This window comes from Stigmatopora nigra, chromosome 1 (assembly GCF_051989575.1).
Source record: "Stigmatopora nigra isolate UIUO_SnigA chromosome 1, RoL_Snig_1.1, whole genome shotgun sequence".
Classification (NCBI taxonomy): Eukaryota; Metazoa; Chordata; class Actinopteri; order Syngnathiformes; family Syngnathidae; genus Stigmatopora; species Stigmatopora nigra.
Genome location: NC_135508.1, coordinates 24598185 through 24624989, shown reverse-complemented (window position 1 = coordinate 24624989; position 26805 = coordinate 24598185). Strand labels below are relative to the sequence as shown.

The window sequence follows — 26805 nt, the reverse complement described above, 5'->3', positions numbered from 1 at the left end:
TTTCTTCTTACATAATAACAGAAATGACTATATTATTATTATCATTATCGTCCTCCTCCTCCTCCTCCTCCTCCTCCTCCTCCTCCTCCTCCTCCTCCTCCTCCTCCTCCTCCTCCTCCTCCTTCTCCCCCCCTCCTCCACCTCCACCTCCTCCCCTCATCCTCCCCTCCTCCTCTTCCTCCTCTTCTCCTACAGTTCACGTTTTTTCCCCTTTATGTATTCAAACATGCAAATGATTGGGGTGATTGACTTGGCTGTATTTTTGTATCTAGCAAAAATGATATATGTATATTATTGTCTGATTCCAGAGATTTTATTGGAGAAAATAAGACTAAGTGATAAAAAAAATAAGCCCAACCGTTAGGGAGTGCTGTAGTTCGCGCCAACGCTTTATATCTGCTATCACAAATCAAGAAAAAAAACACCGAATTCAACTGTTGCTGCTTGTCGTTCTATCACCAAATCTATTGTATTTTTTCAACCAAAGAATTTGACATGGAGTAGTTGGGCCTAATCTATCTAGAGGTCCATTTATATTCGATAAATCTAAATAAAAACATTTGGCAAACCAAGGTAGACGCGAATGACAGCCAGCAGGTAACTATTTTTTCTAACCTCGTGTGTTAATTCAAATGCAGGTGTAGCTAGTCTATTCTATCATTGGCAAGTATTTTAACTATTCAAACCCAGTAATAAATCATGGCTTTTCAGTTAAAATGGCGTATTATCGTTGTATTCTTAATTTTGGTTACCAGGTGTCAGTATGTGACAAGAGGGTAGTTCGAGGGATCAAGGATTTACTTCTTTTATAAAACGGACAGTCAGAGGTATCAAGCGTAGCCCGGCTAGCTCAGTCGGTAGAGCATGAGACTCTTAATCTCAGGGTCGTGGGTTCGAGCCCCACGTTGGGCGCTTATTTTGCAATTTTTTCCGCCACCCCTCATTATTTTTATTTTGACTGTTTACATGTCATTAATAGAAAGGATCATGTGGACATACAGTAGGTCTGGGCTACAAGCTATCTCTATTACATGCTAAAAAATAAATAAGAACATGGTAGTATAGTTTTCAAACATAAAGGCTTCAAATTGCATCTGGACTAGGTTACTGCACACATAGATCGATGTAGGCTCACACACAAGAGAAGTTTCAAAGAAAACAAGAAAACTGAGTTGTGAGCGACATATAACATATCTTTTTTTTGCCACAAAGTGAGAACTACCATGTTATTTTAACTACATATCAGCACATATGGTGCTTGAGTGGTTAGCACGTCAGCCTCACAGCTATGGGGCCTTGGGTTCAAATCCAGGTCGGTTTACCTGTATGGAGTTTGCATTTATTTCCGGGCCTGCGTGGCTTTTCCCTGGGTACTCCGGTTTCTTGCATTGGACACTCTAAATTGCCCTTAGGTACGAGTCGGAGAGTGAATAGTTGTCTGTCACAGGGTGTCAACTGGGATAGGGTCCAGCATACCCGTGACCATAGCGAGGATAAAGCAGTTCAGAAAATTAATGAATGAATTAATAAATATCAGCACACGTTCACAGCGTGAACTCAGTCACACAGTCAACAGCGATCAACTGCAGGGGGTGACAGGGAGACGTCTCTGGGAGGGACTTTTCACGACAACGCACTCGTAACCGAACAAACAGCTCAGCCTACCCACATATTGATTGTGGGTAATGAAGTTTTATTCTGAGAAAGGGTGCCATTGGCTGTGCTGTGTGCTGTGTAAACAGTAAACTTAATTACCCAGAAAGCCCTCTTTTTTCCCACACATGCGTGTTGTCGTGTTGTGCATTTTCTGGTCCATATGTAGGAGAAACTCGTGTGAAGAAACCATTCAGTGCTCATAGATATCTGTTATACACGAAAGAGATGCGTCAAAAAAGACGCTACAATGATAAACAGCCTCTCATGTCATGACCACCTGGCTTTCTCGTATCTCAAAAATGTTCTTGTATCTAGAACTTATTATTAACTCGAAATTTTCCTCGTATCTCGAGAATCTCGTAGGTAGACTGCTCGTATGTAGCTCTCTCTCTCTCTCTCTCTCTCTCTCTCTCTCTCTCTCTCTCTCTCTCTCTCTCTCTCTCTCTCTCTCTCTCTCTCTCTCTCTCTCTATATATATATATATATATATATATATATATATATATATATATATATATATATATATATATATATATATATATATATATATATATATATTCATATCTATATATATTTATCATTGGCGGGCCGTCAGGCCCTTCAAGGCCTTCTCTGCTGGCCTAAGAAATATCTGAATCATATATTATATTTTGTCCATCAATGCTTCAATATTTATTAAATAATTCCATATTGTCTGTTAACTTCCTTTCATTCCCTTCCCCCTGGTTGTAATGCTTCCAGATGTGTGTTTTAATATTTCACATGTAACTAATCACATTTAAGCCATTATTTGTTGCCAGGGTCATAAATCTGCCTCAAGGCCTTCACAATCAGTTCTGCGGGCTCTGCTGCATTAAACAAGCGTCTATAAAACTGTTGCTTTAACCAATCAGAAATCGATTTGGTGACACCAAGGCCATTTCGCAGAAGGAGGGATACGTCATCACTTTCACCAACTATGATTGGCTAGTAGGCAGACCAAAGCCAAAGTGAGCCAGCCAGAGATCTCGAACTCCACCCACAATGGCCGACGGAGGAAAACAAATGGATTTGGTTGCAGATTTGCTCACAAAGCTATTTTCCAGACTGACTTTTCCAGAAAAAATAGACATCATTAACAAAGGGCGGTCAACTCCAAAGCTAGCAAGCCTGTTACAGCTGGGAAAAGGATGTGTCCGCCACTTTCAGTGCGCTACCTATGAGAGCTACCAAGCTGTATTTGGTGCGAGCTGCATGAGCAAATTTATTGTTGTGTTGGTTTAAAGACATTTTCAAGACGGACTACGCCAAAAATATGACAGGACAGGCTCGACTTTCATCATTAGCTGGCGATAGAAAAGAAGGAAGAAAGAAAGGAGGATGGATATTGTGTACAGTTAAAAATGATTTTTGGTGAGTAAAATATGGCTATATTCCTGAATAATATTTCAATTGTGGGCCCGGTTCTGATATCTGAAAAGCTCCAGTGGTTGTATTTAATCACTAAATTCTGCTAGGAAGTGGATTTTACCCCATTTTAGTGAAACTTTTGCCATTCCGCCATTGACGTCCATCGCTGTCTTTTCCCGGGGAAATCACGCCACTTGCCCGGTTGTAGTGTCGAAAAGCTCCAGTATTTTTATTTAATCAATAAATGCTGATAGGAAGTGGATTTTGCCCATTTTTTTGCATTGATTTATTGATTATTTTTATTCTTTGTGTCGCAGCTGTAGCTGCAGTCGAGGTTTTATAGTCATAAAATAGTTTTTGAGGGTTGGATTGATTCGTTGAAGGTGCTACGAGAAAATGCACGGATCGCCACTGGTAACAACTAGCTAGATGTTGCTTCACTAAAAGGAATGTCAACTAAACAGTCAGAAAGTTCAGCTAAACTTTATTAATAGATTACAAATCAGCTTTCTGACAACTCCATTCACTCCTAACATGAATAAACAAGTTCTTTTAATTTTCTCCGAGGTTAAAGTACAGGGTGACCCAAATAGATGCGTACCCATCAGTTTCGAAAACGTTTCCATTGGTACGCATCTTTTTGGGTCACCCTGTATTAGTATTTTTGTGACACAGCAATAGCATAATCACTCATGTTGAACAGGTGGGCATCTCACCAAAGTCGTCTTTAATCGAGTCAGTACTTTCTGCCTTCCTGAAAGCTTTGACCACATTTGAAACTTCCACTGGGAATGACAACGAACACAGAGTTAATGTGCTCGATGAACCGAAATGCAACGCTGTTTTATATATTGCTGATGTGGCGTGAACGCTAGTTCCAAACCAATCTTCAGTAATGGAAAGAAGATTGTAAGGAACAAACAGCTATTTGTAGCATGGTTAGCTATAGAGTGGGTAACAGGGAGCATGAAAGCAAAAGGACTGTAAGAGCCAAAACGAGCGATTATGATATGCAGGATAACACCGAGCTGAAAGATCCACATGTAATCTCCCTTTAATATACATATTTTTTAAATTTAATGGCTCTTAAACACATGCACAAACATTGAAACAACCCTTAACCCCACTCTCCGCCTTTTCTAACTTGATATCGAGGAGTTTCGCCATTTTATGTTAATGTTATGAAAACGTTGTAAAAATCTAAAACTTGTTAAGTTGGGTTAAATTGGATTCAGTTCATCCAACTTATTTAAAACTGACCACATGGGGTAAATTTTCTTTTTGTGAAGCTGAAAGTATTCTGCTTGCCAATGGTGATGCATTCAGTTGATTATTTTTTTTATTTCATATTGTACAGCAACTTTTGGTTTGAAGGCACATTTAAAAAAACATTTTCTGTAGGTTTTATTATTATTTACTTTTCAGGATGTAAGGGGGAGTTGTCATATCTTAATTGCACAACACAACAACAAACATACTTTTAATAATCTACTAAAATCATCAAATTTTATATTCTCTTTTCTTATGAAGTAAGGTAATTTAGTTACTTTAATAATTGAACAATATAATAGGTATGAGTGTGAGCGTGAATGGTTGTCTGTCTCCTTGTGCCCTGCAATTGGCTGGCCACAAATTCAAGGTGTCCCCTGCCTACACCAGCCAACTATGGTGATTATAGTTGGCTGGGGGATAGGCTCAGCACCCCTGTGATCCTTTGAGGAAAATTAATTTGAGAAAATTAATGAATGTACACTGAACCCCAAATCAGCCAGATTTAGTACCACAAACTCAGACAATAAAGAAAATGTTGTTTTTAAAAAAATGCACATGACTGTGTGTTGATTTATTTACAACAAGTCTACAATATTGGACACAAGAACACATACGAACATTCATCTATTATTTTTTGGTGCGAATAAAATGTTTAATGTAATTGTATTGCATATGTGCATCCCCCAATAGTATTATTTCGACAGTCATTTTTTCTCTAGATGAAGAACTTCAGCTTCTCGTGTCACTGAAAAACAGCCAGAAGGGAGGAGTTTAAACAAGGGCCCTCATCACTAAAAGAAAAAAAAATCTTTTTTTGGAGTGGCCACTGTGTCTTGCTACGACCTCTACATGCTCCCATTTCTTCTTTTGGCAAAAGAAAAGGCAACTTCCACCATGATCAACACTTAGAAACTGTTCCTGTGTGGTTTGTATGGCATGAATGTTTATATTATTCACGTAAATTTGTGTTGGAGGACCTTGTAGTCTCATTATTTTCCTTTTCTCTGTCTCTGACACACATACAGTGCTGCCTCTGCCTGCACTGAACAAAGATAATTACTCAGGAAACATTTTAGCCAATCAGATGCTGCGTTTCAACTCGCCTGCGTGGAGGGCGACCAGTCAGGATCTGTCTAACAACACTGGGGCCTGATCGCCTTGCCTGAAGAACGGAGCCTTCCCCGAGTGAGGGCTGAGAGTGTCCTCCATGTTTTTTAAGTGTTGACATAACAGTGTTTCAGACAGCCATGCATCCACAGAGGTAAGCTCTGTCTTTATATTCTAGTTCAACTTAACAGCATGGCTTCCTTCTCGTTGTTGTAGTGACTGTTGGTTTCATGACGACTGTGCACACATTGAAATCAGTTTAGTTGCAGGAGGAGGAGCTGGGGCAGATTGGAGGCCTTGCCAGGCCTCTTTGCTTCACTGTGCTGAGGGTGGGGGGTTGGTTAACGACTCTCACCCTTGCTCCCTATCTGTGTCCTAGGGTCACATGCTTGCCCCTGACATACAGGCTGCCATACAGGACGAAAAGTGGACCATGACAAATCCTTTCCTATTTTTCATAATGCAAACGAGAGTCAGGTTTTAAAATGGCATCCACGTCGCTTTTCCTTGTATTGTAGCCTGACAGAGAAGAATGGGGGATGGGCTATGGAGTAGGAGGAGGGAAGGGGTTGTTGAATACAATTTGTGAGTAGATTGTCTTGTTTTGTTCTCCTCGCCGTGTCATGCCAAACCATGAAATAATATACATTTGGTAGAGGTACTTACCGTCCATGAAAATTCCTGATTGTGTATTACATAATTGTAAGTATCGTAGATGTCACAGACATGTTGGTATGAAAAACATGAATATTTTTGATAAAAGAACTCACACCACATTTAATGAAGGAAATCCCACACAGGGTAATTTAGTCCGATGTGGATTCTTTTGTCTTTCATCCAATCCAAACTTAAAAATAAAAAATGTTGGTTCCCTTTATTTATTGCCACAGGCCCTGAGTTTACATTCCAAGGCAACACCAACTGCACAGCACTATTGTGAGACCCTTTCCTTTCTCTCTTATCCTCACACAGTGGCTATTTTGTGATCAGGGATATATTCTTGGCTAAGGTTTCACCCTGTTTACAAATCAGACTATGAAACAATTCAAACAAATTTAATGTCAATAAAATTATCTTTTCTGGAAAACTCTTAAGATTAAAGTCAATGCAACTTTTAGTTAGTTTTCCTTACATACGGATTCCTTTATTATCATTTATAAGTTTCAGGAAGAATCTGTTTTTTAGTAGGGACATTGAAAAGGTAAAATTATGCACTGTTTTCTGAACAGCCTATGAGGAGTACCCAGATGATTCATTTGTGTATTTGCTTGTCTTGGAAAGGGGATTTTTCTCTAGGAATACCAAGAACTAATGAATAAAGGTGCAACTCACATAAAATTTCTTAAAACCATCATTGTCAGGTTTGCACTGACCTAAATATAAATGGAAATAAATCTACATCTTGTTTTAGATAGTATTGATTAACCACTGAAAGAAACATTTGATCTATAAATACTTGGCTTAATTCCCTCATGGACCTTTTAATCTCCTCTCTACTTTATAGAATGTTAATCAATAAGAAGGTACATTGAAAAGAAATCAAGTGTCCTGCTAAAGGGGGAGAAAACAATCTCTGCATTGCAGCAAAAAAAAAAAAAAGCTTTTGAAGAGGGAAGCCAACACACTGTGATCCGTGATGGCATAACTCAGCCGACCAATAATGTTCCACCCTGTTGCCCTGCAGCCAATTGCAAATGCACCAGAGGTTAAAGATTGACAAACAGAGGGAGAGCAACAGCGAGAAGGCCTTTCTGGAAAATTCCACAGCCTTCTTTGATTCAGCCTTGTATAAAAACCAGGTCATTTCTATTCTCTTTTTTTTATTTTTTTATTTTTTATAAACGACTTTTGTATTTTCATTTGGAAATGTGGATGGTAACAAATATAAATATTCACAATGTAAAATGACTTCTTTTTTGCATTTGCAAAAATGCATTAGGGTTAGGGTAGCCTGTTTTGTCTGTCTGCGTATTGTCTTTCATAGCAAGGCAATGGACGTTTGTTTCAGGATGTTCCATTATGCCGACCTAATATTCTTCCATTGGTTTTGTATCATTTTTTGGTTGTTTTTAAAGTTTAGGTCAATATCTAATTAGCCTCAAGATGCACCATTCCAAATTTGCTCTTCAGATAAATTGATTATTCCTCTCAAACTAAATTTGTTTTAAAGTTTTCTGTCTAAGGGCCTTTCTGCGTTCTCAAATCTTAAGTAATGACTGCAAGACTGTCATATTCATAAGAAACAAAAGCGGATTATTATAAATAATTGTTTGTCTCTATCTTCATGTATTACCCTGTTCGGAATTTCAATTTCCACAGACCTCAGGTCCTTCTGTGCATGGACGTGCCAGTGTCTGAGCTTGGGAGTGGGGGATGGGGCACAGGGGTGGCGGGAGGATTTGTGGGGGGGGGGACAAGCTGTGGCCTCCATTTTCTGTGATGAGAGTACCCAGCTCATCTCTCACAGGAGTAGAATATAAAGGAGTGGTTTCCGTTTTATTGGTCAGGTTCGACTTTCAAAGAATAATTCTTTGAGTATGTTCTGGAACATGCCTCTGTATGGAATTCATCCCAGAATCAGTGGAGGATTTATTCACCTGCTCGTGTGATGGAGCATAGCTGCTGGTCTGATAATGCTATTTGATCACAATATATTTTTACTTTCAAATTATCAGGGTTTTTTTACGAATGTCTTCTCATGCCCGTGAGATACATGTCTGTATGACTGATTGACTAGGGGTGGAGTTCACAGGCCTTCCTTTTGTTGGACAGCTGTAAATCATCAGTCAAATTTGCTGTCTTTTTCAGGGCTTTGGTGCAAGTAGCAGAAAGACTTGGACTTTTTATTTTCAATTGGCCCTTGTTTGTTCACTCGGTCCAGAAGAGGAAGGCCTGGAGTGTTGGGTCGTGTATAAGGTTTGACTGTTGACTGGCTGTAACCAGAAACCCACATGCCAAAGTATTAAAGGAACTGGTTAATCCTGTCACGCAGGAACCAAAGCAAGTTTTATCTTCTCAACTAATTCAAAGCTGTGTTAGAATGTCTGCCCGAATTGTATTGGTTAGTTCTGAGATAACTAGATTGTGTTTTGTCAACTGGTTTTGGTACAACGTAATAAGAATAGGGATTATGTAATACATGGTGGGACAGCATTGCCTTTTGAGTTCTAACCCGTAAATTCAACATGTTCCCAAGGAGCCAGATAGCACAGAACATTCAACCAACTAATCAAGTTGATACCCTGGTCTTGGGCTCGTGGATGAAGACCATACCCATGTTACAAGGCCCTCTCTCATTCTGCCAAAGGATGTGATGCTAACAGTTTAGAGTTTTTGTCGTCAACTTACTTACGTCGAACCTTTTTGCCTTGAACTCACTTGAGTGAAATTGTTTCCTGGAAGTCTCAACAGGCCAAGTAACATGGAATCTGATGTTTTCGATTTGGATCCAGACCACTTTTGTTTGGTTTTTGTTTATGATATCGCAGATTTTTCGTAATGTGACGAAAGGCAACTGACCCAAGTTTAAAGTCATCTCCGAGAGTAGGGTTCCTAAGTCGCAAAAAAAGAATAGATAAAGGGATACCTCATCAGTACAGGTGCATGCTTGAGTGTTATGAGTCGTGGAAAAACAATAATTATCATTCATATATATATATATATATATATATATATATATATATATATATATATATATATATATATATATATATATATATAATAAGATGGGAGAGCTAACGGCGCTTACCAAATAACAACGACAATGTCGGAAAATCTGTATTATGTGACAGAGATGCTGAGGGGAGCAGTATGAAGAAAGGTGGGGGACTAGCTGTTTTTATTAATTGTAGAAGGTGCAGCCCCTGGCATATTACTATGAAGGAGCAACTTTGCACTCTAGATATCGAGCTGGTAGCTGTTAGCATCAGGCTGTTTTACATCCCACGGGAGTTTTCACACGTTATTTTTTAATAACTGCGTATATACCTCCTTCGGCCGATGCGGCAGTAACTCGTGAGGTGCTTCACGCTGCTGTGTCTCGGGTGCAGACGTCACACTCCAGTCTCTCATATCTGGTGATTCTAACCATGTTGCCTTGGCTTATACTCTCCCCACCTTCACTCAGTATGAGAAATGCCACACCAGTGAACAAAAAACTCTGGACCTGCTGTTTGCCAACACAAAGGAGGCATACAGCTCAGTCCCCCTGCCCCCACTGGGCCGCTCTGACCACAACCTGGTCCATCTGATCCCCACCTACATCCCTATGGTGAGGAAACTAAAACCTACCACGAGGATCATACAAAGATGGACAGAGGAGACGAGCATTGTACTAAGGGACTGTTTTGAGACCACCAACTGGGAGGTGCTGTGCAATTCAAATGGAAAAGACATTGACAGCTTGACCCACTGAGACACAGATTATATTCACTTCTGTGTTGAGAAGATTGTACCCTCCAAGAAGGTCCGTTGTTTATCCAACAGTAAGCCGTGGGTCAACAGGGATCTAAAAGAGTCTAAATATGGTCCAGAAGGAGCCAAAAAGAGAGATAAGGAAGGGAAAGACCATCTACAGGAGGAACCTAGAGAAGAGACTCCAGAGAGGCAACACCAAAGAGGTCTGGAGGCAACAGTGAGAGAGACCCGGAGAACGGAGACAGGGAGTGGGGCCAATGAACTGAATCAGTTCTTTAACAGATTCAGTTCTGACCCCCCAGACCAGAAGCAACTATCCCCCCTCTTTCTCCTCCACCTCTTTCCCCCCCTCTTCCACCGGTCTCTGCATTACTGTCGATCAGGTGATAAAACAGCTGAAGAAGATCGTGGCAAGGAAGGCTACCGGTCCAGACGGCCACAGCTCCAGACTACTGAGAGACTGTGGATCAGCTTGGCAAAGCGATTCTGCATATTTTCAACCTCAGCCTCAGTCTGCAGAAGGTCCCCACCTTGTGGAAAAATTCCTGTGTGTTCCCAGTTGCAAAGACTGCAAACCACAGGGAGCCAAACTTCTTAAGGCCGGTAACATTAATCTCTGACCTGATCAAGACATTGGAGAGAATCATCCTCAATCACCTCAGCCCCCTGATGAACGGAGAGCTGGACCCTCTGCAGTTTGCCTATCGTCCTGGTGTGGAAGATGCTACCACCTACCTGATGCACAGGTCTCTTTCACACCTGGAGAACACGGGAAGCACGGTGAGAATGATGTTTTTTTACCTTTCCAGTGTGTTCAACACCATTCAGCCGGTGCTACTGAGAGGGAAACTGGAAAAGGCTAGATTAAGGAACCACCTAGCCGCAGGGATCATAGACCTCCTCACTGACAGACCACAATATGTGAGACTCCCGGACTACACGTCTGAGGTGGTAGCTTGCAGCATGGGGGCCCCCACAAGGCACAGTGCTCTCCCCTTTTCTCTTATCCCTCTACACATCAGACTTCAAACATAATACAGACACCTACCACCTCCAGTAGTTCTCTGACGACACCGCTATTGTTGGACGAGTGATGAACGGGAACGACCTTGAGTGCAGGGGAGTCATCACAGCCTTTGTTGACTGGTGTAGGCGAAACCACCTCTACATCAACACCAGTAAGACAAAGGAAATGGTCATTGATTTTCGGAGGAATCCTCAACGACAATTTTAAGTGTCTGGGTGTTCACCTCAAGAACAAACTAGACTGGTCCACAAACATAGATGCCCTGTATAAAAGGGGGCAGAGCCGCCTCTTCCTACTGAGGACACTACAGTCCTTTGGACTGTGTAGGACACTGCTGAGGACTTTTTACGACACTTGTGGCATCTACAGTGTTTTATGCAGTGGTCTTTTGGGGATGCAGGGACACGGAGAGAGACAGCAACAGGGTTGAATAAGCTGGTCAGGAAGGCTAGCTCTTTTCTGGGCTGTCCTTCGGATTCTGTTAGGGAAGTGGGAGAGCGGAGGATGCTGACCAGGATGATGTCCATCATGGACATTACTTCCCACCCCCTGCATGAGTCTGTGGCGTCCCTCCAAAGCTCTTTCAGCAATAGACCCGCATTGCAGGAATGAGCGTTCTGCAGATCCTTCCTCCCATCAGAGCTGTCAGACTCTTTCAAAATGGCTGAGTGTCAAGACCTACTGTATACATGTACATCAGTGTGTATGTATGTAAATATATATATATATATATATATATATATATATATATATATATATATATATATATATATATATATATATATATATATATATATATATATATATATATATATATATATATATATATATATATATATATATATATATATATATATAAAGAGAGAGAGAGAGCGAGAGAGAGAGAGAGAGAGAGAGAGAGAGAGAGAGAAAGGTGGGGAAAACCCTTTTTTATTTAGGCTAATTTAGACAAAATTGTTCTCATCTAAAAATATTTACTTTATAAAGTATCTAAAACCGGGCGGCACAGCGGCCGATTGGTTAGTGCGCCAGCCAGACATGGGAGACCTGTGTTCAAATCCAGGTCTGTCCACCTGTGTGGAGTTTGCATGTTCTCCCAGGGCCTGCGGGGGTTTTCTCTGGGTACTCCGGTTCCCTCCCACACTCACAAAAACATGTATGTAACGCTGATTGGACACTCTAAATTGCCCCTAGGTAGGAGTGGGAGAGTGAATGTTTGTCTGTCTCCTTGTGCTCTGCGATTGCTTGGCCACCAATTCAGGATGTCCCCTGCTTCTGGCTCGAAGTCAGCTGAGATAGTCTCCAGCACCTGTGCCGCCCTCGTGAGGATCATTTTATACATTTGGACATTTTTTTAAAGATCCCCTGATGTTTGTTATGTAGAAAAAAGGCCCAAAGCGTGGTTTGACTGAGGCTTGAAATATTTAGTGACAATATTTTTGCTCACCTCTTAACAATGGACTTTGAAAAACATTTAAATCAACGACTTTATTGACGCCATGACATAGCCATATTTATCTTTCTGAATGTAGACAAATGCTGAGTAGATAGAATGGTTACCATGGTGACTATTGCGTTTCGCTTTCCACTCAAAATACAGATTGCATCCGATTTGTTACCAGTTACTGAATATGGATTTAAATCAGGCCATATGCTCTGAGAAATGCAGAAAACTAATGATTGTAATTACATTGTAAATGTGGGGAGTGCCAGTAGGTCCTCTGGGATTTCCACTTGTTTACTGTTATTGCCACTGTGGTTTTTGAACAACCGTACTGACTGTGTTGTCGTTTCTGGTTATGTTTGCCTGGTTCTTCCTAGTCTGGCTGAGGAGGAGATAAAGACAGAGGGTGGACATGTGGTAGAAGGGATGGATGCATCTGTACGATCTAAAGGTAAGTGACAAGGCTATGATCAATTGTTCTTCTTATTATTATATGTTATTGAAATGTATGTTTTCAATTAGTGTTTATTCCAGTTAACAATCACAGTATGCTCATTTACTGACCCCTTAAAGCAACCTGCATGTGGAGTGTTAGGATGTGTAAGATACGGTGCTGTCAAAAAAATAGTTGCCCTCTTTCTAATTTCTATGGTTTTTGCATATTTACACACACACACACACACACACACACACACACACACACACACACACACACACACACACACACACACACACACACACACACACACACACACACACACACACACACACACGCACACACACACACATACACAGGTTTCAGAATATGAAATCAATTTTTGTACGACACAGTAAACCCAAGGAAAGAGAAATTCCAGTTTCTAAATGATAATTTTATTTCCCAAGGCATAAAAAAATTACAAACTTGTCTGGCCCTCTGTGAAAAAAGTAATTGCCCCCCATTTTGTATCACAAAATAACTGTGACTAATCACAATTGTAGGAAAGCTGACTTCAATTTCACAGGCCACACCCACATCTGAATACTACAACATCTTGAATGAAAAAAAAACTCAAATACTATGTGTCAGACAAAATGAAGCGGTCTACATCATGCCACGATCCAAAGAAATTCAAGAAGAAATGTGAAAAAAAGTGATGGACATCTATCAGTCTGGAAAAGGTTACTAAGACATTTCCAAGGCTTTGGGGTTCCAGTGCACCACTGTCAGCGACATTATCCACAAAGAGAGATTACTCCAAGAGTGCGATGACGACTCATCCTGGGGGTCACATAAGAACCTAGAAAAACATCGAAAGAACTGCAGGCCTCGCTGGCATCAGTTAAGGTCAATATTCATGACCCTACTATAAGAAAAACACTGGCTCAAGCTGGCATCCATTGCAGACTTCCAAGGTGAAAACCATTGCTGTCCAAAAAGAACACAGGCTCGTCTTACGTTTCATCTTATGAGCCTTATGGAAGAACATTCTGTGACGTGATGAGTCAAAAGGTCAACGTATTGGAAGGTGTGTGGCCCATTACATTTGTTGAAAAAAATGGCAGAGCACTCTATCAAAAGAACAACATACCAACAGTGAAGCATGATTGTCGCAGTGTGATGACTGGGGCTGTTTGACTCAGGACCAGGAGGACTTGCCGAAATTATTGAAAGAATGAATTCTGCTGTCTACCAGCAAATTTTGAAGGAGAACGGCCGGCCATCATTTCGTGTTCTCAAACTCCAGCGGACAGTTCGCCGAACGGACAGTTCGCCGAACGGACAGTTCGCCGAACGGACAGTTCGCCGAACGGACGTTTCGCCGAAAGTACGATCCGGCGAACTGTCCGTTCGGCGAACGGTCCTTGTCTTTACGCTTTTAGTGATGTTTGATTTCGCTTGACATTTTGTAACGTGAATTGTTATTATACATCATGTTGTATTTGCTATTTTGCTTTCTCGATATAAATGATGACTTACGATTTACCTCTTTGTAGCCACCGATCCACCAGGTTTAACAGAACGCTCCCTAGCACCACTGAAGAGAAGGGTATCCAGTCCGACCCACTCCTCCAATGGACACTCTCCATCCGACACCTCCCCCAGTCCATTAAAGAAAAAGAAGAAGCCTGGTGCCATAAACTCCAACAAAGACCAAGTAAGAGGACTCAGTAGTGTTTCAGAATGTATTGAAAAAAGATTTGACTGCATTGTTTCTTAGCATAACACAATTTAAGAATGAAAGTTTGGAACTCCATATAACTTGTGTGGTTTGGAAAATGCATGCTCAAAGCAAAATAATTTTCTATTTATACGGTGTAGGATACAGTTAACCCCATTGTTTACAAAACCTTTGAAATGTGTCAACATTTTCAATAACTACCAAGGAGTGAAGCCTTTTCACATGTTGGTTCTTAGCTTCGATTTTACGCGCATAGTATACATTTCCGATAGTTCTCGGAAAAGGGTCAGAAATTGAGATAATTAGGGGTATCACCATCGAATATGTTTAGAATTAGTTATTGTATTTAATCACCTGATCACTATTACATTTCATTCATAAAGAAATATTTTTTCCCCAGTTTCTCAATTAAAAAAAATAATATTTAATTATATTAAATAAATAATAAATTTTTAGCATGTTCTCTTCTGGCCTGCATGGGTCTCCGATTTACTCCCACTTTCCAAAAACATGCAGGCTAGGCTGATTGGACACTCTAAATTGCCCAGACGATTCAGGGTTTCCCCTGCCTAAGGCCTGGAGTCAGTCTGATTAGGTTATAGCAATAAAGTGGTTCAGAAAATGAATGTATAAATGTTTTAAAAGACTGAAAGGAGAAGATTTTGTCGTTTATACTATGTTAAAAAAATGTATGCTATCTGCATTTATTGTACAGAGCTCAGCTCTTAAACTCGTTCAACCAGCTGCTTCTGACCCGCAGTTGAAACTGTCACATGCTCAGCTATTGAGATTAGCTGCTTGGGAATTTATTTTCTTTCCTTGCCTACCTGGCCTACCCCTCTGCATTTGTTGCCTTGTTTTTGTTGCACTGCACCTTTTTGTGTTCCTGCGTATTTTTTGAAACTTGCTCCCTTTTTCTCTTGTCTGCATTTCAGTCAGAGTTAAGACATGGTCCCTTTTACTATATGAAGCAGCCAGCACTCACCACAGACCCTGTTGATGTTGTACCGCAGGACGGCAGGAATGACTTCTACTGCTGGCTGTGCCACCGCGAGGGCCAGGTGCTCTGCTGTGAGCTCTGTCCCAGGGTGTACCATGCCAAGTGCCTCAAACTACCAGCTGAGCCCGAGGGCGACTGGTTCTGTCCTGAGTGTGAGGTATCTCAGTGGATACGCTTGTGTGTGTGGACACAAATGACAGAATCTGACTGTTGGTAGTAGGGATGCATTGATTTTTCCAGTTGCATTACTAATGCATGTCATTAATCCAAAATACTAGTCATATTAGAAATCTTTTAAAAACTCCCAATATTTGTATAATTTTTTTCAACTCAAAACCCAATGTAAAAAAATGAAGCAAGCCATGGGTGTCAGGCTCTCTGCTGTAGTGTAGATGATGCTTTGGTAATTTGTTTTGTTGTTTTTCATCTAAACTTACAATGCTAAATTTAAATTTATTCATTTTTATTTTAGACCGGGAATGGGACCACTTTTCAATTATCCTTTCATTTTCCAAGGTTTTAATCAAGGAAACGAGATTGTTCTTGCTTATTTAAATATGTCAATTATAGGATTTTGTTGAAACCCAGTGAAATCAGTGTCATGCATTTGAGCTCCAACCAAAGATTTTTGATTGAGTGTAGGTCTGGTAACTGGCTAGGCAATGCCAGAACCTTGATATGCTTCTTATGGACCCACTTTCTGGTTTTCCTGGCTGTGTGCTTCAGGTCATTGCCACGAACCATAAGCAATATTCTGACTGAGGGAAGAAGGTTCTTCCCCAAAACAATACATCGCCCCGGTCATCCACTCATTAATACAGTGGAGTTGTCCTGTTCAATAGGCAGAAAATCCATGATGCTACCGCCCTGATGCTTCACAGTAGGGATAGTGTTCTTGGGATGGTACTCGTCATTCTTCTTCTTCCAAACATGCTTAGTTGACGTATGACCAACAAGTTCAGTTTTGGTCTCATCTAACCACAACACCTGCTTACATGACTTTTCTGTATTATTCAAATGGTCAATGGAAAACTTAAGACGGACCTTGTCATGTGCTGGTTTAAGCAGGGGAGCCTTTCGTAGCATGCTTGATTTCAAACTATGATGTGCATTTCCAACAGTCACCTTGAAAACAGTGGTCCAAGCTCTTTTCACATCATTGACCAAGTTCTATCCTCTAGGTTTGGGCTGATTTCTCAGATTTCTTAGGATCATTGAGATCCCATAGTGTCATATTTTGCATGGAGCTCCACTCTGATTGAGATTAACCATCATGTTTACCTTCATGATTTTCTAATCATTGGTCCAATAGTGGACCTTTTTTCACCAAGCTGTTTGGCAATTTCTCTGAGACCCTTTCCAGCCTTGTAGAGGTATACAATTTTGTCTGGTGTCTCTTTGTATAGCTCTTTGATCTTGGCCATGTTACAAGTTACAGATGTTTTTATGCAGCTAAGAACTGCAAGCGGGTACATCTGATTCAGGATAATGCATGGAGTGGGGGTGGACTTTTAAAGCTGGACTAACAGGTCTTTGAGGGTCAGAATTCTAGCTGATAGACAGGAGCTCAAATAATGATATGCAGCTGTATCACAGAAATAAATAGTTAAAATAAAATCATACAATGCGATTTCTGGATTGTCCTTTATAGATTATCTCTCTCACAGTGGACATGCACCGACAATGAACATTTCAGACCGCGCCATGGTGTGGGGTGTTGAAATGCTAATTATTGAACTCACTTTGCATCTTGATGAAGTAATAGTCATTGCAAGGATCTTTCCTCATCTATGGATTTATTATTGAACTGAATAAGGGCAAAAAATATGGGGCTTTTGTAATGGAATAATAAACACACATATTTTAGTTAGAATATATCCAAGCTATTTTTTTTATATCGAATGGTCCAAGTATGCTTACATGGAGTTGCATGCCTTACATTTTTTTGCCAGTTCCATGCATTGAAATGGCCCCCATTCAACTTAAAAACTCAAACCTGCTTGGTTCAGGGATGGCTAGTTTGATTCAGACGGCTTCTTATACTTTCGTCAAACTACATGTTTAACATATTAAACTTGAAAAGCTGTCTAAACAGAGATGGGGGAGGAGTTTGGTGTATCATCTGTAGTCTATAACAATGCCCTGACATTCATCCCAAAGACTGCATTATACTGAAGTCCTAACTAGCCTTTTGCCACAAGATGAGCGAATGAGCGGCTGGATTGTCATTCCACTACCAATGGCAACAACAGACTTTATATCTGATACACCTCCAAGTTCTCCTGGAACATAACCACAGAAGGTCACAATACCTAAAATTCTAATTTTTAGGAAGTTGAACATAATCAACAAACAAGAAAAATCCAGTTTCCTTGATTCAACCTTTTGAGATTACATTCTTGATTGCCACACGGCATATCAGAATGTTTGGAACAATCAGCAATTTGTGAAATACACAGTTGAAAATGTAATATACAATTAATTATAAATACATTTAAAAGGTCATTCCTTGCTTCATAATGTGACATTCCTCATATGTTTTGGTTTCAGAAAATAACAGTTGCTGAATGCATTGAAACACAGAGCAAAGCGATGACAATGTTGAATATAGACCAACTTTCTTATTTACTCAAATTTGCACTCCAAAAGATTAAGCAGCCTGGGGTAAGTCAAACACTTTAAACGGTATCACAACAAACATGTCACATCAAACATGTTCTTATGGGTCCCTTTACCCTTTTTCTCTATACTGAGTAGACAGAACCCTTTCAGAAGCCCGTGTCCTTGGAACAGCATCCTGACTATGCTGAGTACATATTTCACCCAATGGACTTGTCTACTTTAGAAAAGGTAAGATTAAAAAAAATGTTATGATCCTTTGTGATAACCTTTGTAATGTTCACCCTTTTGTTTAAATAGAACATAAAGAAGAAAATGTATGGTTGCACTGAAGCCTTTCTGGCCGATATGAAGTGGATCTTACACAACTGCATAATTTATAATGGAGGTAGTTAAATGACATGGTTATTCAGTAAAACAAGTTTGCAAAGAAAATTCACAATTAGTCCCTCTGCCTGTCTTTTAGGTAATCACAAATTGACAGCAACAGCCAAAGTCATCATCAAGATCTGTGAACATGAGGTAAATATTGCAATTTCAATGATGACAATGTTTTTGTATTTCATTCATTATACATGTATGTCTTTCTCTGTGCTCTGCTTTTGCAGATGAATGAGATTGAAATTTGCCCTGAGTGCTTCCTCTCTTCCTGCCAAAAAAGGGACAACTGGTTCTGTGAGCCATGTGTACGTCACTGGTTTGAATTTACATTGTGTGTGTTTGTGTGTTTAATCTCAATGTTTAAGTAATTTTTTTTGACACCAACAGAGTCAACCTCATACGCTGGTCTGGGCTAAGCTGAAAGGCTTCCCCTTCTGGCCAGCAAAGGCCCTTCGAGAAAAAGATGGTCAGGTCGATGCACGGTTCTTTGGACAACATGACAGGTAAGCCGAATTCCTCACATTATTATACTACTAGAATTGTGGATTAGGGGAGCCAAATATAGTCAAGTTTTGTCGAGTTGTATCTTTATGAATTTTGCTTCACTTTTTCTGCAGAGCTTGGGTCCCCATCAATAACTGCTACCTTATGTCTAAAGAGATCCCTTTCTCCGTGAAGAAGACAAAAAGCATTTTCAACAGTGCCATGCAAGAAATGGAAGTTTATGTAGATAACATTCGTAAGAAATTTGGGGTTTTTAACTATGCGCCATTTCGATCTCCATACACACCTAACAACCAGCTTCAAATGCTACTGGACCCTTCTAATCCTAGCGCCGGCACTGTAAAAACTGAAAAACCTGATAAACTGCGCTTTAACTTTGATTTAACTGCATCTCCAAAGATGGTTCTTAGTAAAAGTTCAGCACCCAGTGGTATGAATCAAAGAGTCTCCATGACAGACATGCCTCGTTCCCCACTGAGTACAAACTCCTCTGTCCACACGGGGTCTGACGGAGAGCAAGATATGGAAAAGACCAGTAGAAATTCTGCCTTTCACTACAGCACGGGAGAGGAATCCATGGATTATAGCGGTAGGTTGCATTATTATTTCTCTGGGTCCAACTTGCGCCTTTTGTAGCAGATATATATTTATATATATAGAAAAACTGAATTTGATTAAATGTTTTTCTGTCATTACAGCATCTCCTGTATCAGGAAAGGTCGGTCGAGCAGGCAGTGTGGGAGGCAGCCCCAAACCACTCAGCTCTAACTTAGTGCCCAAGCAGGAAAGGCCTTCATCCACTGGTGGCATTCTCAATCTCAACCTCGGTCAGAACCCATTATTATCCTATTTTCCGAGTTTTACAAATACAATAAATATCTCATCTCATCTTATTTTCTGAACCGCTTTAACCTTATTAAGGTCACGGGGGGTGCTGGAGCCTATCCCAGCTGACTCCGGGCCAGAGGCGGGGGACACCCTGAATCGGGGGACACCCTGAATCGGTGACCAGCCGATCGCAGGCCACAAGGAGACGGACAACCATGCACACTCACACTCATTACAATGAATATACTCACCTAATAAGCAACTTTTTAATATTACGTTCAGATCGTGTAAAAGCAGAGATGGATCTGAGAGAACTGAGCGAGAGTGTGCAGCAGCAGCAGAAACAACAGCAACAGCCTGGCTCAACGCCTCTCTCCACACCAAAGAGGGCCATTAGGAGCCTTGACAAGACCATTGAAAGCTGCAAGGCTCAGCTTGGTAAAATCTCATATTGATCTTCTATGAATTTTTGAAAGAAACACCAAATAGTAAATTTATGACAACTGTTTTAAGTACTATAATTTCCTAACTATAAAGCGAGCATGGCTATTAGCCGCACCGCCCCAATTTCACAAAACTAAATTTAAAGAAATGATATATATGATGCAGGCGTTCATGTCTTAATATGGGATATTCTGGGTTCATATGGCTCCTTGAAAATGCTTGGATTTTACTTTTGTGTCCTCAAAGTTTGAAAAATGTTTGAATTTTGCCAGTATACGGTCCTTTGAGTACCAGTTGAAAAGGCCTAATAAGTGTCCATCATGTCCTTTTGTTGTAGCAAACAGTGGTTGTCCATCCTTTTAAAATTGTTCCTTCGTGGTGGCTTATAGCATCAGGTGCAGTACTATTAATTTATAAAATCCACAGGGGGCTTTTGGCAAGTCTTTGACACACCTTGCAAAACAGTAATCCCTCAAAATCGCGGTTAATGTTGACCAGACATGGCCGCGATAATCGAAAAATAGCAAAGTAGGGTCACCCCTATTATAACTACCTTTTCTTTCCTTCAGTGCTGAGTTCCAGTAGCAAGCGGAAGACATGGAAGTGTCTTCCGCTTGTGAGTTTCTGCGTGGATTTTCATATTTTTATGAACTTATTTTTAAAAAATTAATAACATAAAAAATCATGAAGAATTGAATTATAATTGTACAATAAATGAAGTCACGATAACCGAAAGAAGACTAAGCGCATTTACCCAGAAGTTTTTTTTTGGCCACAGCTGTTGGCTAGCCACATTTATACATTCATGCTCATATCAGATGCACCAACCACCGATTCACATTCTTTTTAAGTTTTGACCTCTGACCTATGCCCTCTTTTCAGGAATAGATGACATTTCTGAAGATGTTTATAAAGGTGTGGATCATAGTGACACAGAAGACTCTGAAAAATCTGACTCTAGTGATAGCGAATATGTCAGTGAAGAGGAACACAAGCCAAAGAGTTCTGTGCAGGAAGAAATGGTCAAAGTAGATCAGAAGAGACCAAAAGTAAAAACAGAAGCAGACAATAAAGACCTTTTCGTAAGGACGGGGGGAAAATCCACCCCCGCGATCTTGAACAGAGAGGCACAAAGTAGCGATGAACAAGAAGACACCCTTCAGGAAACGCCTAGCGTGACCAATACTCAGCCTCTCACTGACAAGCCAAAGGTTCCAGAGGAAGGGAGAACGCCTAATACAACTTCAATGGTTGAACAAGACTCTGATTCGGAAAGAGAGCTTGTTATTGACCTTGGAGATGAACACGGAGCACGTGACTCGAAGAGGTCAAGAAAAGACAGTAGTGCTTCTTCTACCAAAACGCTAAAGGAGACAAATGCTCCCAAATTGGACGGTGAGACACTTCAGGCATTACAGAGATCACATTTCAATCTTATCTCAATATTTCCTTTTCCTCAGGTAAATTAACCAATTCCACAATAGCAGTTGCTCCCACCACTTCCACCCTAAAAGATGGCTTGCAGACTCCCAACCTAGTTTCCACTGGCGCCAACGCTCAGCCCAGTACATCATCAAATACCAGCAACATTTCCAGTAATCCATCTACTCAACCCTCGCTCCCATCAACCATGCCAACAGTGAAGAAACAACGGCCCCTGTTGCCTAAAGAAACAGTCCATCCTGTGCAGCGAGCAGTCGTTTGGAATCCCATAAAAATGCAGAATTCCACTCAAAAAGGTCATACACAGAAACAACAACAGGCAGAGCAGTCGACTGCACAGTCACCAGTTCAAGGCCAGACAACACAAAGTCAGTCCCATCAGAATTCTTCAAGTACTCGCTATCAGACCAGACAAGCAGTCAAAGGTGGTCAAGCCAACACTCACATTGGTCTAAAAATCTTCTGATGTACCGTATTTTTTGTGAAACCTTTAACATCTTTTATTCTTAAATCCAGTTCAATCAAAAGACTCACATCAGACTACTTCAGCATCCAGTAGCTCTTCTTCCTATTTGTCTGGAGATATGACAATCTCATCTGCTTCTGCAGATGCAGCTGCAGATATAGCCAGATACACAAACAAAGTATGTCCCAAACATTACTGCAGTACTCTACTGTTAAAAACTAAAACAATTCATTTTAAGTTCAAAAGTTTTACTTTAAAGTTACTTCTTGCACATTTATTTTCAAAGTAAAACTATTTGACAAGATCTGACAACCTTCCAGATCATGGACTCGATAAAAGGAACAATGACTGAAATATACAACGACCTTTCCAAAAACACTACAGGAAATACAATTGCAGAGGTAAAATCTTTCCATGATTACCCTTGGTCAGGGTTCTCCAACTCTGGTCCTCTAGGGAATCCATCCTGTCTGTCTTCCATGTCTCTCCCCACCTTGGCCTTTTTAATGCCTCTCTTCAGCTCTGCTCTGGCAGCGCTGTAGTGTACCTTGTCCCCTGACCTGAAGGCGGTTTTGCGTGCCTGTGTCTCCAGGGTTTTTGGTTAGGAAAAACCTGTATTCGTTTATTAACAGTGACATTGTCCGTGCAGTTTTTGATGTTGGAAAGTACAGTGTCCGTGTAGTGCTGGAAGTTGTGGTGGTCGAAAAATTCCCAGTTGGTGCGGGAAAAACAGTCCTGCAGCTGAGAAAGGGCATCCTAGGGCCAAGTTTTTATTATCTTTATTTGTGGCCTTGTTAGCCTCCGGAGTGGAGTGAATGCAGGGGTAGGGGATGGGCAGAGATGATCTGATCCAGCCAGGTCAGGGAGGGAAGTGGCTTTATAAGCATGTTTGATATTAGAATAAACACAGTCTAGAGATTTGTCCCCTCTGGTGTGACACTTCACTACTGAATAAACTTAGGCAGAACAGTCTTTAAACATGCTTTGTTGAAGTCACCAGAGACAATAAAGACTCCAGGGTGGTCAAGCTGCTGTTTGTTTACAGCCGTTAGCAGGAGATTAAGTGCTGCGTTGACGTCAGCATCCGGAGGTACAAGGTGACCCAAAAAGATTCTTACCCATGAAAATTTATATTTTGTAAACCCGGGTTTGATTTTGTCGCAAAATAGATCTCCAGGGAGAATATCTTCTGCTGATTGTGTATATAGATCACCATTACTATGACGACCGTTAGCTCTCTAGGTAAATAGAAGGGCCTGCACCGTATCGCCAATTGCTCTAAATCCGGGGAGCAGTGAGTGTTAATAATCCTGTCGCAACACCATTCATTGTGTATGAACATGCAAAGTCCCTCTCCTCTGCTTTTGCCTGTTAATAATTTTGAACGATCGTTTCTAAATAGCGTTTGGCTAGCTAGCAATACTGCGGCGTCGTGGATTTGCGGGTGTAGCCACGTTTCCGTGATGAGAATAATGTTGCAGTTCCTAACAAAGCTGTTGATAGCAATCTGAAGTTCGAACTCATCCATTTTGTGGGTGAGGGATCTGGCATGGGTCAAAAAGATACTCGCAAGCGGTGCCCAGTGTGATTGCTGCCTTAGCTTAGCAGCTAGGCCCACCCGGCATCCGCGCGTTTGCTTCCTTTCGCTTCGCCGACGTACTCTGAGTGGGCTGACTATACACAGAGATCCCATAGGTCCCAAGATGTCCTTTGGGATATCGTAGGTCCGTTGGTAGTCTGTTGTGATGGATATATCGCATCTTCTTCCGAGAGTAATTAAATCCTGGTGACCGTAGAATAACGAACAACACAAAACTGGACAGCATAGAGCCACTGCACCCGTGCGCGCCGCTATCTTGAAATATCATCAACACACCTTGATCAAATGATCGACTCATCAGAAAGCTGTCCATAAGCTTGATAACGACCAAATTATTCAATTCAGGTGTGTTGGTGGAGAGAGATATGGAAAACTGTCTGAATAGAGGCCCTTGAGGACAGGAGTTGGGAGACTTTTCCCCTTGATGATGCCCTATATCAGGGGGCCTCAAACTATTCCACAAAGGGCCACAGTGGGTGCAGGTTTTCATTCCAACTCCAAACGAGGACACCTCTTAACCCATCTGGTGTCCTAAAAGTCTAATCAGTGGATTGCAGTCAGGTGCTCCTTGTTTCAGCAGAAACCTCATTGGTTAAAGTGCCTTTGCTGGATCAGTTGGAACAAAAATGCGCCCACGGGGGCCTTCAAGGAACGGTTTGCAGACCCCTGCCTTATATAATTTGCCAGTAACTTGTTTTGCCGTTCCATAGATCCGACGGCTAAGGATAGAAATTGAAAAGCTTCAGTGGTTGCATCAGCAGGAGTTGTCTGAGATGAAGCACAATCTGGGTATGTTTTCCACATGAGGGCATGTACAATACTGTTTTCGGTTTGACTTTCGCACATAAACAGCAAATATTTTATACTCCAATAAGTATGCAAACTAAACTTTAATATTTAATCCAGCTGTTGAAATCTGAAGGAAGAGTTTTCTAATCTTAAGAAACATTTATTTGATGTGTGCAATCATCACATAGAATTGACTATGGCAGAGATGAGGCAGAGTCTGGAGCAGGAGCGAGAAAGGCTTGTAGCAGAGGTGAAAAAGCAGATGGATTTGGAAAAGCAGCAAGCTGTGGATGAGACAAAGAAAAAACAGTGGTGTGCCAACTGCAGGAAAGAAGCCATTTTTTATTGTTGTTGGAACACCAGTTACTGTGATTACCCGTGCCAGCAAGCCCACTGGCCAGAACACATGAAGTCTTGCACACAGTCAGGTAATTAGCCGGTCTGGCTGTTGCTCTTCATCTCATCTCATTTTCTGAAACGGTTTATCATCACGAGGCTCGCGGTGGTGGGGTGCTGGAGCCTATCCCAGCGGACTTCGGGCCAGAGGCGTTGGACACCCTGAATTGGTGGCCAGCCAATCGCAGGGCACGAGGAGACAAAAACAACCATTCACACTCATACCTCAGGAACCCACAGAGAACATGCAAATTCCACACAGGTGGACTGACCTGGATTTGAACCCAAGTCCCCCACTGTGAGGCCGACGTGCTAACAACTCACCCACCGGGCCATCCTAGGTGGTATTCATTGCCATAAAAATAAAGTTACCACCATGTATTGTCCGACACAGACACAAAAATATGTAAAATGTGCCAATGTGTATAATTCTATTGCGATGATGTCTTATTTGTTTGTTTGCTGTCTTCCAGCTTCAGCGTCACAACAGGAACCAGAGGTAGAGCCCAACCCAGACACTTCAATCAAACCAACAGGCAATTCCCCAGCTTCACAAAGTCTCACTGCCCCAATGGGAGCAGCAGCTTCATCCTCTTCCTCATCCATTTCAGACAAAGGCAGCTCGCCCACATATATTGAAAACAGCAAAACCAGCACTGGGGTTACTGTTACTTAACTGTCTCTCTAGAGCAATGGTGTCAAACTCATTTTTTTGTCGCGGGCCACATGGGAGTTTCGAATACATCTGGAGGGGCGTCATGTCTTCCAACTAGGCTGCCAAAATTAATTGATTAATAAATTGACAGCTTTCTCTATCGTGCTAATTGATAGATCATTTTTAGACATTCAAATTAGTACATGTTTTTGCAATTATTGATTTAAAATGAGGAAACTGAGGAAATCATCTACAATCTTCACTTGAATTTCATCAGAAAACAGAAGGTCGGCACTCATGATTTACTTTCCCAGGGCCACACAAAATGATGCGGCGGGCCAGAGTTGGCCCCTGGGCCGCCGCCACTTTGACACTGTGCTCTAGAGTGTGGCATGTTTTCCAAAACGTTTGTGGACTTTCCCGTGTCACACTTTGGGATTCAACGCCTCCCCTGTGATGATCTACGTTTTGGTTTCCTTTTTGAAATGTTTGGAGGAAATTTTGGTGGATTTTTCCAATTCATCACATGAAAAACCATTGGATTGATTTAAACAAATGTGGGGGTTGCTAGCTTTTCACATTGCAAATTTGTTCTCGCTGTTACCACTTGATTTCTTGTCTGAAATAGACTGTAACTAACTGAAGAATATTAGTATTTTTTATAACATGTCTCACTGCTGCACTTCAAATGTTTAATCATTAAATATCCTATTGTGAGATAATGAAACAGCAAGGAATAATTGATCCGTCTTTTTCCAATTGTGTCCTTTTTGTGTTCGAGGTCTTTTTTCAAACAATATTGCACAGGCCTACTTTAAATAAAACCTATCAAAAATATCTTAAACAATTAAGTGTAAAAAGTTTTTTAAGAAGGTACAATACATATACAATATTTATTATCTTTGTATGTTTTAATGATATCACATTTTTATTTGTGTATAATTTACCCAAAATTACTCATGAATGTCAGTACCGGGTGAAGTCCATTAAACAGTTTTTCCAGTTGATGTAAAATCCGGTAAGACTTTAAATGTGTGTATACCTGCATAGAATCTACGTTTTGGCTGTATATGATTACCCGTACATTTGAGTTTGTCTTATTCATGTTTACACATTGTAAATATACAGTAAATTGACTCGTGAAAACAATAAACATGTTCCCAGTAGTTTGTTCCTGTTTTGTTTGCCCCATGATACGCAAATTTCC

The 26805-nt window shown here is 40.9% G+C and overlaps 1 protein-coding gene, 1 non-coding gene and 1 pseudogene across 2 annotated transcripts; 2 read left to right on the top strand and 1 right to left on the bottom strand.

Moving 5' to 3' along the window:
* Window positions 1-429: 429 nt before the first annotated feature.
* On the top strand, window positions 430-26764 carry LOC144195123 (MYND-type zinc finger-containing chromatin reader ZMYND8-like). The gene is made up of 22 exons (XM_077714541.1): window positions 430-597; window positions 5037-5246; window positions 5343-5578; window positions 12689-12762; window positions 14289-14449; window positions 15409-15630; window positions 18024-18137; window positions 18231-18323; window positions 18393-18480; window positions 18559-18614; window positions 18701-18778; window positions 18861-18976; window positions 19091-19566; window positions 19676-19804; window positions 20088-20243; window positions 21132-21644; window positions 21710-22117; window positions 22209-22336; window positions 22479-22559; window positions 24469-24547; window positions 24736-24975; window positions 25417-26764. Exons 3-22 carry the CDS (start codon window positions 5565-5567, stop codon window positions 25617-25619), a joined length of 3429 nt encoding a protein of 1142 aa, XP_077570667.1. The 5' UTR covers window positions 430-597; window positions 5037-5246; window positions 5343-5564; the 3' UTR covers window positions 25620-26764.
* On the top strand, window positions 840-912 carry trnak-cuu (transfer RNA lysine (anticodon CUU)). The gene has a single exon. It is a non-coding gene; the product is annotated as a tRNA-Lys (tRNA).
* LOC144199921 (uncharacterized) lies at window positions 16275-17064 on the bottom strand (annotated as a pseudogene).
* Window positions 26765-26805: the final 41 nt, after the last annotated feature.

Bases quoted from the DNA above. Each gene is read 5' to 3' on its own strand.
- LOC144195123 (XM_077714541.1), top strand. The intron at 14,450-15,408 runs GTAAGAGGACTC...TCTGCATTTCAG, and splicing joins TAAACTCCAACAAAGACCAA to TCAGAGTTAAGACATGGTCC. The intron at 18,138-18,230 runs GTAAGTCAAACA...TATACTGAGTAG, and splicing joins AAAAGATTAAGCAGCCTGGG to ACAGAACCCTTTCAGAAGCC.